The 12,397-nt window shown below is 47.8% G+C and overlaps 1 protein-coding gene across 1 annotated transcript in view; it reads left to right on the top strand.

Annotated features, from left to right (window-relative positions):
- LOC309535905 (maestro heat-like repeat-containing protein family member 2B) overlaps positions 1–6,016 on the top strand; it is an 86,848-nt gene extending 80,832 nt beyond the window's left edge. The window contains exons 42-43 of the mRNA XM_082229422.1: positions 2,768–2,980; positions 5,872–6,016. Of these exons, the coding sequence (XP_082085548.1) occupies positions 2,768–2,979 (212 nt within the window). The 3' untranslated portion in view covers position 2,980; positions 5,872–6,016. The remainder of the gene's footprint in view (positions 1–2,767; positions 2,981–5,871) is intronic.
- The last annotated feature ends 6,381 nt before the right edge of the window (positions 6,017–12,397 follow it).

Here is a 12,397-nt window from a genome sequence, read left to right as displayed (position 1 = left end):
CAGCTCTGCTTGCAAGGCCTGCTCAAGGATATGTTTCTCCTTTTTCTCCCTTCCATTGTAGGAGTTTTCTAACAATGCAAGTAGCGAATTGCACAGAAAATATGTGGGAATGTTAAGGATGGTCAGAGAGGATATATTGATTCAATATTATCCTTCCTTCCATCCATCATCATCATCATCATCATCATTTTTTTATTTGTATACCGTCTTTCTTACAATAATATTTTACAATACTCAAGGCGGCTTACAAGCTGAAGAAACAAAAAATGCACATCTTATAGCAATCTAAAAAAGTGTTAATAAAGCAAAACTTTAAAATAAGCAACCTACATCAAAAAGTAACATTCAACAATTATTAGAGTAGTATAAAATAATAATACATAACATAAAAAAGTTAAACAGAAATCAACTCAACAGTTGCAATAAATAATTTCTAAACTATAATCACGGAAAGCCACAGTACATAAAATAATACAATCAAATTGAGAAGCGGAGACTAGAGGGTGGAGCAAGGCAGGTGGAAGGTGGCTAATGAGTCTTGTAGCAAAGCACATTCCTCTCTCCCCCCCCCCAATTTTGGGATAACAGTTTATTAATTTTCCCAAAATAACAAAAATGAAAAACAATAATAATATTCACATCCAGAAATTTGAACCACAAATCTTAATTGACTTCCCTTAACTCCCCCTCCTGGTTGAATTATTTTACTCTTATTCTTGCACGTCCTTAAAAAAACACATTCCCCTTGATAGGGCAGGAAGGTAGTTTGCAGATTCGTTTCAACTTCATTAGTTAAGCAATCCAGTCTGGCTTGATCAGACTAGATTCTTCCTGGTGTCCCCTTTTATCCCTTTTAAAAGAATATAGAAGCAAGAGTCTTTCCTTAAAGGTGACAAGAAGTTTACTCGCATTCAGTTCGCAGTATGATCCCTGAAGGCAGGCTTCAGCTTGTAGTTACAGAACATGTTGTTGTTGTTTAGTCATTTAGTCGTGTCCGACTCTTCGTGACCCCCTGGACCAGAGCACGCCAGGCACTCCTTTCTTCCACTGCCTCCCACAGTTTGGCCAAACTCATGCTGGTAGCTTCGAGAACACTGTCCCACCATCTCGTCCTCTGTCGTCCCCTTCTCCTTGTGCCCTCCATCTTTCCCAGCATCAGGGTCTTTTCCAGGGAGTCTTCTCTTCTCATGAGGTGGTCAAAGTCTTGGAGCCTCAGCTTCAGGATCTGTCCTTCCAGTGAGCACTCAGGGCTGATTTCCTTCAGAATGGAGAGGTTTGATCTTCTTGCAGTCCATGGGACTCTCCAGAGTCTCCTCCAGCACCAGAATTCAAAAGCATCAATTCTTCGGCGATCAGCCCTCTTTATGGTCCAGCTCTCACTTCCATACATCACTATGGACCTTTGTTGGCAAGGTGATGTCTCTGCTTTTTAAGATGCATCTTTTAAAGATACTTTTTAAGATGGAGCATGAACCGGCAAGCCACTCCAGTATCCCTGCCAAGAAAACTCCATGGACAAAGACAACAGGCATATAAAAGTAACAGATCATAGTGTGAGTTCATCCCTTATGGGAATTGAGCCCATGTGCTGTTGGCTGAGAGCCAGCAGACAGCAAAATACATTAAAAGAACAGCATCAAGAGAACAAAAATGGCTGCAGGAGAACATCATGGCATCAAGAGAGAGAAATGGCTGCATGACTCGGCTTTTTTATGGAGTCAGCCAGAGTCACGCCCATCTCCCTGGTCACACGCAGGGGGAGGACGCTCCAGACCAGTGGAACAGGAAGCTATACTGGCTGGAGTAACATCCCCGTGCCTGTGTCCACTCTAGGGAAACAAGGAATGTTGTATTTGACTGCTCCAATGGATAACATCCCACAAAATACCGTATTTTTCTGTTTATAACACGCCCCCGTATATAAGACGCCACCTACATTTGGGGTCTCCAATTTAAGAAAATGGGGAGGATTGCCCAAAGTTGTTGAGCCGAAAATCACTTACCCGACTGACAAACGCTGCCCATCGCATGCATCACAGAAGAAAACAAGCGTCTGAATGCTCGCTGCCACCAGCTGCCAATCACCCACCCAATTGCCGCCACCACAGCCAATCCTAAGCAGCCCTTGCCACAGCCACCAATCACTCACCCAATCGCCGCTGAAAAGCTCCTGTTCGCGGCTGCAACCAATCGCCTGTCCCGCATATGCACTATCCATGGCTCAGTTTTTTGGCTCGGTTTTTTTCCTTTTTAGCCTGCAGGAGCCGAATTCTGCAGGACCCAGAAGGCTAAAAGGGAAAAAACTGAGCCAACGCAGCAGCAGTATATAGTAGTGGTAAAAGGTAAAGGGTAAAGGGACCCCTGACCATTAGGTCCAGTCGTGGCCGACTCTGGGGTTGCGGTGCTCATCTCGCTTTATTGGCCGAGGGAGTCATGTGGCCAGCATGACTAAACCGCTTCTGGCGAATGAGAGCAGCGCAGGGAAACACCGTTTACCTTCCCGCCAGAATGGTACCTGTTTATCTACTTGCACTTTGACGTGCTTTCGAACTGCTAGGTTGGCAGGAGCAGGGACCGAGCAACGGGAGCTCACCCCATCGCAGGGATTCGAACTGCCGACCTTCTGATCGGCAAACCCTAGGCTCTGTGGTTTAACCCACAGCACCACCCGAATCCCTTATAGTAGTGGTAGTTAGGTTCTATTGGCATATCGGCTCTTGTTACTTGAAGAGTTGGTCCCTTGACACATCTGCCCCTCCTGTTTCAGCGCTCGATAAGCTTGAGGCGGCGCCCAGCCACGACGTTCAAGTGGCAGCTTCTGAGGTGACTGCCTGCCTGCTCAAGAAGTGGGGCGGAGATCTGCTGAGGAGGAAAGTTGCCGGCCGAAGCAGGAGCAGCATCACCCAAAGGTCTGCCCCCATGTGGGGGCAACCCAGCACCATCATGGAAGTCGCTTCCGTCCAAGAACTCTACGAGTGAGGTTGGTCCCGTAAGTACCTCTCGCAGCTGTTGGAGAACCACCTTTCAGTTCACGCATGGGAAGTTTGCATTGGGATTCAGAATTTGCAGAGATCAAATTCCTTGAGCATCCCTCTTTGGAAGCGAGAAAGCAGGGGAGAGCGGAAAGGGCAATGCAATTGTTGCTTCAAGATTGGTTTGATAGTTTTAAAAATCGTCTAGAATCATCCTTTAGATACCATTAAGTTGTTGTTGATGATGATGATGATTTATTTATACCCCACCCATCTGGCTGCGTTTCCCCAGCCGCTGTACGGATGCGGGTGGCGCTGTGGTCTAAACCACTGAGCCTCTTGGGCTTGCAGATCAGAAGGTCGGCGGTTCAAATCCTTGCGACAGGGTGAGCTCCCGTTGCTCTGTCCCAGCTCCTGCCAACCTAGCAGTTCTAAGCATGCCAGTGCAAGTAGATAAATAGGTACTACTGTGGCGGGAATGGTGTTTCCATGCGCTCTGGTTTCTGTCACGGTGTTCCATTGTGCCAGAAGCAGTTTAGTCCTGCTGGCCACATGACCCGGAAAGCTGTCTGTGGCAAACGCCAGCTCCCTCAGCTTGAATAGCGAGATGAGCGCTGCAACCCCATAGTTGCCTTTGACTGGACTTAACCATTCAGGGGTCCTTTACCTCTACCCCAGCCACTCTTGATCCAGAAGGGATAGGCTACACCAAGCATAGCCATTGTGCATGCTCTTCAACATCTCTCCAATGAAAATAGGGACGTCCTGTTGTTGTTGTTGTTGTTGTTGTTGTTGTTGTTGTTGTTTATACCCGGCTCATCTTACTGGGTTGCCCCAGCCACTCTGGGCAGCTTCCAACATATATAAAAACATAGCAAAACATTAAACATTAGAAAAAACTATACAAGGCTGCCTTCAGATGGCTCGGGGGTCAGTTAACTCCATACCCTCCAACTTTTCTCCAATGAAAACAGGGACGGCCTAAGGAAAAGCAGGACATTCCGGGTTGAAATCAGAAACCAGGATGGTAAATCCAGAGCTGTCGTGGGAAAATAGGAACCCCTGAAGGGTCTGAATGTGGTGTCATCCATTTATAGAGCTCCCGTTGCCCCTTACTGTTTGCCATGCTGTCTGAGACTGACGGAGTCTTATCATTTGGCATCAGATGTGGGAGAGGGAAAGAGAGACTAGGGAGGACTTTTAAGGGAGAATCAATGGGTTTGTGGGAGGGTGCATAACTTTGCCACCTGAACATATAATTTTATTTATTTACTTATTTATTTATACATACATACATACCCCACCCATCTGGCTGAGTCTCCCCAGTCACTCTGGGCGGCTCCCAATCAAATGTTAAAAACAATACAGCATTAAATATTAAAAACTTCCCTAAACAGGGCTGCCTTCAGATGTCCTTTAAAGATAGGATAGCTGCTTATTTCCTTCACATCTGAAGGGAGGGCGTTCCACAGGGCGGGCGCCACTACCGAGAAGGCCCTCTGTCTGGTTCCCTGTAACCTCACTTCTCGCAATGAGGGAACCACCAGAAGGCCCTTGGCGCTGGACCTCAGCGTCCAGGCAGAACAATGGGGGTGGAGACGCTCCTTTCAGGTATACTGGACCGAGGCCATTTAGGGCTTTCAAGGTCAGCACCAACACTTTGAATTGTGCTCGGAAACGTACTGGGAGCCAATGTAGGTCTTTCAAGACTGGTGTTATATGGTCCCGGCGGCCACTCCCAGTCACCAGTCTAGCTGCTGCCTTAGTTGCAGTTTCCGGGTAACCTTCCAAAGTAGCCCCACATAGAGTCCATTGCAGTAGTCCAAGCGGGAGATAACTAGACCATGCACCACTCTGGCGAGACAGTCTGCGGGCAGGTAGGCTCTCAGCCTGTGTACCAGGTGGAGCTGGTAGGCAGCCGCCCTGGACACAGAATTGCCCTGCGCCTCCATGGACAGCTGTGAGTCCAAAATGACTCCCAGGCTGCGCACCTGGTCCTTCATAAATGATAAGTTGCATGTTCTTCGTTTGCATTCTGTGTCAATACATGAGCTTTGTATCAAATCAAAGTGTCTCATAAACACCAAGGAAGTGTTGTTTTAAAACGCTGGTGAATGATTTTATTTATTTACTTAGGCACATAACATGCTGTTCTGCTCTAAGAAGGCCTGGGCAAAATGGAGCTGTAGACTGAAGTAAGAATGGGAAAGAAAAGCGATTTGATTCACAATGATAAGCTAATATTCCCAATTTGCACTTTCTGAAACAAGACGCGAACCAAATCTCAGCCATCTTTTGAAATTCAAACCTCCATGGATTTTGCTATGTGGTTCTCCTGCCAAGTGATGTGTACCAAAATGTTCATAGGAGATAACAGTGCGCGGGGGGGGGGGAATGCATTTCATGCTCGCAGAAAGGTTTTGAATCATAGCTTCTCTGTGGATTAGTGATGGCTAACTTGTAGACAGGTGGCGCTGTGGGTTAAACCACAGGGCTTGCTGATCAGAAGGTTGGCGGTTCCAATCCCCGCGACGGGATGAGCTCCTGTTGCTCGGTCCCAACTCCTGATAACCTAGCAGTTCGAAAGCACGTCAAAGTGCAAGTAGATAAATAGGTCCCCCTCCGGCGGGAAGGTAAACGGCGTTTCCGTGCGCTGCTCTGGTTCGCCAGAAGCGGCTTAGTCATGCTGGCCACATGACCCGGAAGCTGTACGCCGGCTCCCTCGGCCAATAAAGCGAGATGAGCACCCCAACCCCAGAGTCGGTCACGACTGGACCTAATGGTCAGGGGTCCCTTTACCTTTAACCTGTAGACACAGTTGGCTTGTCATCTTGAGATTTTAAGAAAACGACAACCCGTTGGTCTCTGTGCAATAATATTCCTTTCTCTCTGCTCCCAGGACATCTGGAGTGTCAAAAGTCCCTGCCACTCACAAGAGAAGGAGCAGATTTGGCCCACAGCAGGAGAAGAGACCTCATCACCCCTCCAAGAGCGAATGGCTCTCAGCATTATTTGGATCAATATATTCCTCACTGTTGTGGTTCTGTTGCCTCTCTGCCTTACTCCTTTCTCAAAACAAACAAGCAAAAGTACTTCTAGAAATCTCCCACTCTGCGTGTCGGCAAATGAGCTGTGGACAGGTTCGAAGACATGAGCGTCAAGATATGCCAGTAGCAATATCTGTGGAGAGGTGAGTTTTGCTGAAGAGTCTGTTCAAAAAGTGAGTGCTGTGTTGAAAGGGCAAACCACCCTTTCAGGCCAGAAATTGCCATCCAATCTTCTTTCGGAGGCGATGGGAAATGGAGGGGCTGAAGATGATATTGTAGAGCAGACATGAGAGACCTCTTCCAGTCCACAGGCCACATGCGAGTCCCAATTTAGCCCTTGTGGCTGTTTCCCCCAAGCCACCTGCCCCACACCTGACACCATTGTTGGGATACTGCCAGGGAGACAAAGTCCATCATGGCCCCAAGCCGTCTGCCGGATGATCTATCGATCTCCCGTAGGCACGCAGTATCAGCAATTAGCGACATGAGTTTCTAGAAAATATCTTGCCACATTCCAGAGCTCATGCACACTCTATCAGCAGATAATGCACAGCAAAAGTCGCACTCAGGAGAGCATTATTTACAAGTTTTATTCAGCGTTGATCAGAACAAAGAAAGACATGACTGCTTGCGTCAGTGTCTCCAGACACAGAGGGAAAACGAAAGCAATAGGAAACATAAACATCCTGTGAAAACAGGAAATACGCAGGCTGTGACACAAACATCCTGCTCCCTTTTAAGGTAGAACGGAAATATCCTAACAACCATATGTTCCCCCTTTGGCTGGGATCATATGACGTCAGGTGTGGTACAGGTGAAAACACAGCTACTGTAGCCTTATTGGAGTTCACCGGCTGGGTCTGCATTGCTCCCGGGAGGGAGGAAGGAAGTCAAATGACACCGAGGTTGATTCAAAGAAAGAGTTAATTCTGCTCTCTGGATAGCAGAAGGCACTTGTGTGGTCAGTCCACAGCAAGTCCAAAGAAATGGGAAATTTCATGCAGTATATATATCCTCCAGGCACCCTCTCCCCCTTCCCCAGGAATCCAAGCACGTCAGCTTGTACACATAGGTTGACATCACAGATGTTCCTGCTCCGGCACTCTTAACCATAAAAGGGTTTTCCTTCCTGTACTCCTGACCATAAAAGGGTATTCCTGTTCCTACTCTTATCTTGGAGCAAGAGGTCTCCAACTCCAAGAACATACTCTGGCGCTGTTCCCAGACTAGGTCTGTGCGTCAGAGTGAGGTCAGGACGTAAGATAAGACGTAGACGTGTCATCCCTGTTCTACTGGAACAGCCAAGGCCATCCTTGCCATCATGAACTGATAAAGGAGAGGGCTCTGAGCACTTGTTTATACAGCCTGGTTTTTGTTTATACATTGACTCAGAGCTCAAGTTAATGGATTTTAGCTAAGGAAAAATAGGGATTTTGGTGCCCGTTTCAAACTGACTGCACAGTCAGTTTTGGGTTTGGGAAACCCATTCCTTCACTACAGAGTAAAAATTGGCAGGCAGAAAGTACATTCCTGGTTTTTCCTTGACAATCAAGGCTTGTGTTTGGTGCCTTTTAAATTTGTAGGCTCTGCTGGGACTGCATCCATTCTGGAGGTCCATTCTGGAGGTTTTCCATGTCGGATCCAGTCTCTGCAGAACGTGGGGTTTTCTGACAGGCCCTCCTTCCACACAAGCCTCCTGAGAAGAGCAAAGCACCCACAAGACGTAACACAATAAGAATATTATCTATAACACAATTTAGAATGTTATCAGGATCATACTGTGATCCCTGATTGGCTGGGAAAGAGGAAGGAGATCCACCCAGGAAATAAAAGTGGGGCAAAAAGCTGCAGGTGAAGCAATAGTTGACAGCAACAAATAGCCTTGAAGGAATGTGGCTGTTAAGGGATTCCCTTCCACGCACACCAGGAAGTATCCCCCTCCTTCTCAAACGCTCTAATTGCTACTCTGATTAAACTAGGCAAACGTTAGTAGACTTCTGCCTATTAATGGTCTTCTTCTGCATGCAAAGACAGGCTCCCGTGGATTGAAGATACAAGACCAATAGGGAGTTCAATGATCAATAAGGTGGTTTCTGCATTGAAATATACTCGGAGTCGAGAGTGGATTTCATGCTCTTTATTCAGCTCATAGTGGTGAGGAGGAATGGAAGTTCCCCCAGAATGTATGCTTTATATACATTATTTACACAATGGGCCCCACGTGATTGGCTAATTCCAGAATTCTCCTGTAGGCCAATCAGGTTGCGGATTCACTTTCACCTGGAGCTGGATTGGGTGGCTCCTGTGGACCAATCAGACTGTTGCATTCTGAATCCTATTGTTCTAGGACCAATCAGACTGCTGCATTCTGAATCCTATTGTTCTAGGACCAATCAAGACTGCTGCATTCTGAATCCTATTGTTCTAGGATCAATCAGACTGCTGCATTCTGAATCCTATTGTTCTAGGACCAATCAGACTGCTGCATTCTGGATCCTATTGTTCTAGGACCAATCAGACTGCTGCATTTTGGATCCTATTCAACTCAGTACATAACATGCATGTTTTGTAGACGGAAATGGGGGGCAGATGGGGCTTGGCAACCTGGGAAGGGAGCCGACTTAGGAGAAGGAAAAATCTGATCCTAAACCTCCGCTGCCTTGAGGGATATCTTCAGGAGAAGGAAAGGTTTTGGAGTAAACCATACCAAAATCCAGAGTGGAGTTCTAAAGACCGAGGGATGGCTCCTTGTACGCCTCCTCCCGGCAACTCCTGAAGCCCAGCTAGTGCCAAGTGTCTTGCCCTGCTTTTGTTTGGACCCCATCAGTGAGGACGAGAGGGGGGTCTTCTCATCTGGGCAGCACCGAGGTTGTGCCCCAAGGAGGTTCCTTCAGTGCTACTAAACACAGCAGTTTGACTTCACCCCCGGAAGCAAACTCCATTGCCTCTTGTGGCAGGCGGTTGCCAGCCTATTAATGTGTCACAAGAACCAGAAGATGGCAGCACTGCTCTTACTATCCTGGAACAAATCCCTTGCTTGCCTTCTGTTCCCTTGAAAGGGGCCTTTCTGTGCCAAGAAGTTTTCACAGAGCTGCCATTTAAAATTTCTTGCAATTAGTGAGTGGAATGTGGCTTGCACAGCTTTAGCAAAAGTAGCTAAGGGGCTAAGCACCATTAAACTCCAAAGGTCTTACCTTTGAGTAGATTGTACAGCATTGTACTGTTAGACCTTTGCCTCCAAGTAAGTCCAGGAGGGACGCGGGTGGCGCTGTGGGTTAAACCACAGAGCCTAGGACTTGCCGATCAGAAGGTCGGCGGTTCGAATCCCCGCAACAGGGTGAGCTCCTGTTGCGCGGTCCCTGCTCCTGCCCACCTAGCAGTTCGAAAGCACATCAAAATGCAAGTAGATAAATAGGTACCGCTCCGGCGGGAAGGTAAACGGCGTTTCTGTGCGCTGCTCTGGTTCGCCAGAAGCGGCTTAGTCATGCTGGCCACATGACCCGGAAGCTGTACGCTGGCTCCCTCGGCCAATAAAGCGAGATGAGCACCGCAACCCCAGAGTTGACCCCGACTGGACCTTTACCTTTACCTTTAAGTCCAGGAGTGCAGGGAATCCATTATCCTAAATATGCCACTAGTCAGTTCCCTTCTCCAAGGGCCAACCTTTGAATGGTCAAAACTGCACCATTCACCCGCAAAAGAGAAATGATAGAAAACTCAGAGAAACCCAGCCATTCACAGTAGTACACAAAATATTCAGGAGCCGGGGAAATCCACCAAAGAGCAATCAAACCCCCAACAGCCCAACCAGGAAGGAGCATGCTCAGTGGCCAACGATTGCTGAAAAGATAGTCGGAAAGCCACAGAGGAGAGGGAACGGAATGGAGTCTCCTGGAAATGGGCATAGCTGAGTGGCTGGCTGGAGCCAGAGTCCTCCATGCTGTATTCATTTGAGTTCAGGTCCCGCTTTTCTGTCTCTGAATCCATTTTTCAGGCAGAGAATGTCATTGCTTATGAAACCAAGACACCGCTGGTGAAACTCCAGTGTTTGTGCTGGTTGACATTTGGGTGGGGAACAAAAAACCAGGGGAGAGGGGGAATGGAATGGAGTGTCCTGGAAGGGTAACAGGGTGCCAGCCAGCCACACAATATTGTTCCACACTCATACAAAATTGATATTTTACTGAGGCAGCGCCTACCCTCCCTGCCAGTTGAAACAAGGAAGGTGCCTTTGCGGTATTCTTTTCAGCACCTGCTTAAAACACTTTTGTGTAGGCAAGGCTATCCAGGCATGCAGGACGCGGGTGGCGCTGTGGTCTAAAACCACAGAGCCTAGGGTTTGCCAATCAGAAGGTCGGTGGTTCGAATCCCCGGGACGGGGTGAGCTCCCGTTGTTTGGTCCCTGCTCCTGCCAACCTAGCAGTTCGAAAGCACATCAAAGTGCAAGTAGATAAATAGGTACCGCTCCGGCGGGAAGGTAAACAGCGTTTCCGTGCACTGCTCTGATTCGTCAGAAGCAGCTTAGTCCTGCTGGCCACATGACCCGGAAGCTGTACGCCAGGTCCCTTGGCCAGTAAAGCGAGATGAGCGCCGCAACCCCAGAGTCGTCCGCGACTGGACCTAACGGTCAGGGGTCCCTTTACCTTTATCCAGGCATTCAGATGTTGGTGTGTTTTAATCTCTCTTTAGTTTTAATTGTTTTTACTTGGGTGTGTTTTTTATTTATTTATTAAAGATTTCTTGGTTACAAAAGTATGTGCAATTTTCGAGTTACATTTTCTACAGATCAGTTTCATTTGTTGACACATGAGTGTTACATTAGGAAGAAAAGAGGGGAGGAGGTGGAGGGGGCCGTGGTGGGTGGGGGTGGGGTTGGGAGGCGATGATTTTAGTTAATGTATGTGTGGGTTTTGTGTCAGCATCATTTGTGCAGGTTCTCTTTGCTATTTGCTTGTGTTCCTTTGCTGGTGAGAGAGGTTGGGGTTGGCCTAGGGCAGGGGTCAGTAACCCGCGGCTCCAGAGCCGCACGTGGCTCTTTTACACCTTTGCCGCGGCTCCGGGGTGGATACTAGCGATGGGAGGAGGCGCATTGTGCGCCCCGACACTCCCCACTGTGGCGGGCGCTGTACTGGCTGTGACATTGCATGGGGGCGGTGCGTGCGTTAGTCACGCACCGTCCCGACGTCACCTTCCCGCCCGCCTGCCCGCTACATTGTAAGGGGCATGTACGCTGGTCACAGCATTGAAAGGGGGGCATGTACGCTGGTCACTGTTTTGAAGGGGAGTGAAGAACACACACACACAAAAAGGTAACTTGTTAATTTAACGTTTATTTCTATGAGGAGGAGTAATTCTGAGGGGTCAAACAAAGAAATAATAAAAAGTGACAAAAAAGTTATTTTTATAATGACGAGTTTTGCGGCTCCCAGTTTCTTTTTCTTTTTGGAAACGGGTCCAAGTGGCTCTTTTTGTCTTAAAGGTGGCAGACCCCTGGCCTAGGGTGTGGCTGTTCATTTGTGGTTGGCTGTGGTGGTCTTTGTTTTCATGTGTGAGTGGGGTGGGTGGGTGTTTTGGATCAGGTTAGCCATATTGATTTGTATGTTGTTGGTGGAGTTTTGTCGTTGTCTTGCTGGGCTGTGTATGTGATAAAGGGGAGCCATACTGGGGTGAAGGCATCTTCTTCTATTTGTCCCCGTGTCAGTTTCAGTTTATTGGTTAATTTTTCTAGTAAGGCTGTTTCCCATACTACTTGGTACCATTGGTCCATGCTTACTCCTGCCCCCTCTCTCCAGTGTGTGGCTATGGTGCTTCTGGCTGCTGAAAGTAGGTGGGTTATGAGTTCTTTATTGATGTGAGTGGGCATTATTGTCTTGGAAGATGTTTAGTAGGGCCAGTTCTGGGGTGATTTCTAATACTTGGACGTTCTTAACCGTTTTTATTGGCCATTGTAAATCACTTAGAGGCGTGTGCATTTTGTTCAACCAACCAACCAGTAAACAGGACAACTCAGCGATACAAAGTCTTGAGACAGACCCACTTATAAGAATAATAATAATCATCATCATGTTGTTGTTTAGTCGTTTAGCCGTGACCGACTCTTCATGACCCCATGGACCAGAGAACGCCAGGCACTCCTGTCTTCCACTGCCTCCTGCAGTTTGGTCAAACTCATGTTAGTAGCTTCAAGAACACTGTCCAACCATGTCGTCCTCTGTTGTCCCCTTCTCCTTGTGCCCTCCATCTTTCCCAACATCAGGGTCTTTTCCAAGGAGTCTTCTCTTCTCGTGAGGTGGCCAAAGTCTTGGAGCCTCAGCTTCAGGATCTGTCCTTCTAGTGAGCACTCAGGGCTGATTTCCTTCAGAATGGGGAGGTTTGATC

Source organism: Podarcis vaucheri (assembly GCF_965113315.1).
Source record: "Podarcis vaucheri genome assembly, chromosome: 1".
Lineage (NCBI taxonomy): Eukaryota > Metazoa > Chordata > Lepidosauria > Squamata > Lacertidae > Podarcis > Podarcis vaucheri.
This window is presented reverse-complemented; position numbering and strand designations above follow the sequence as displayed.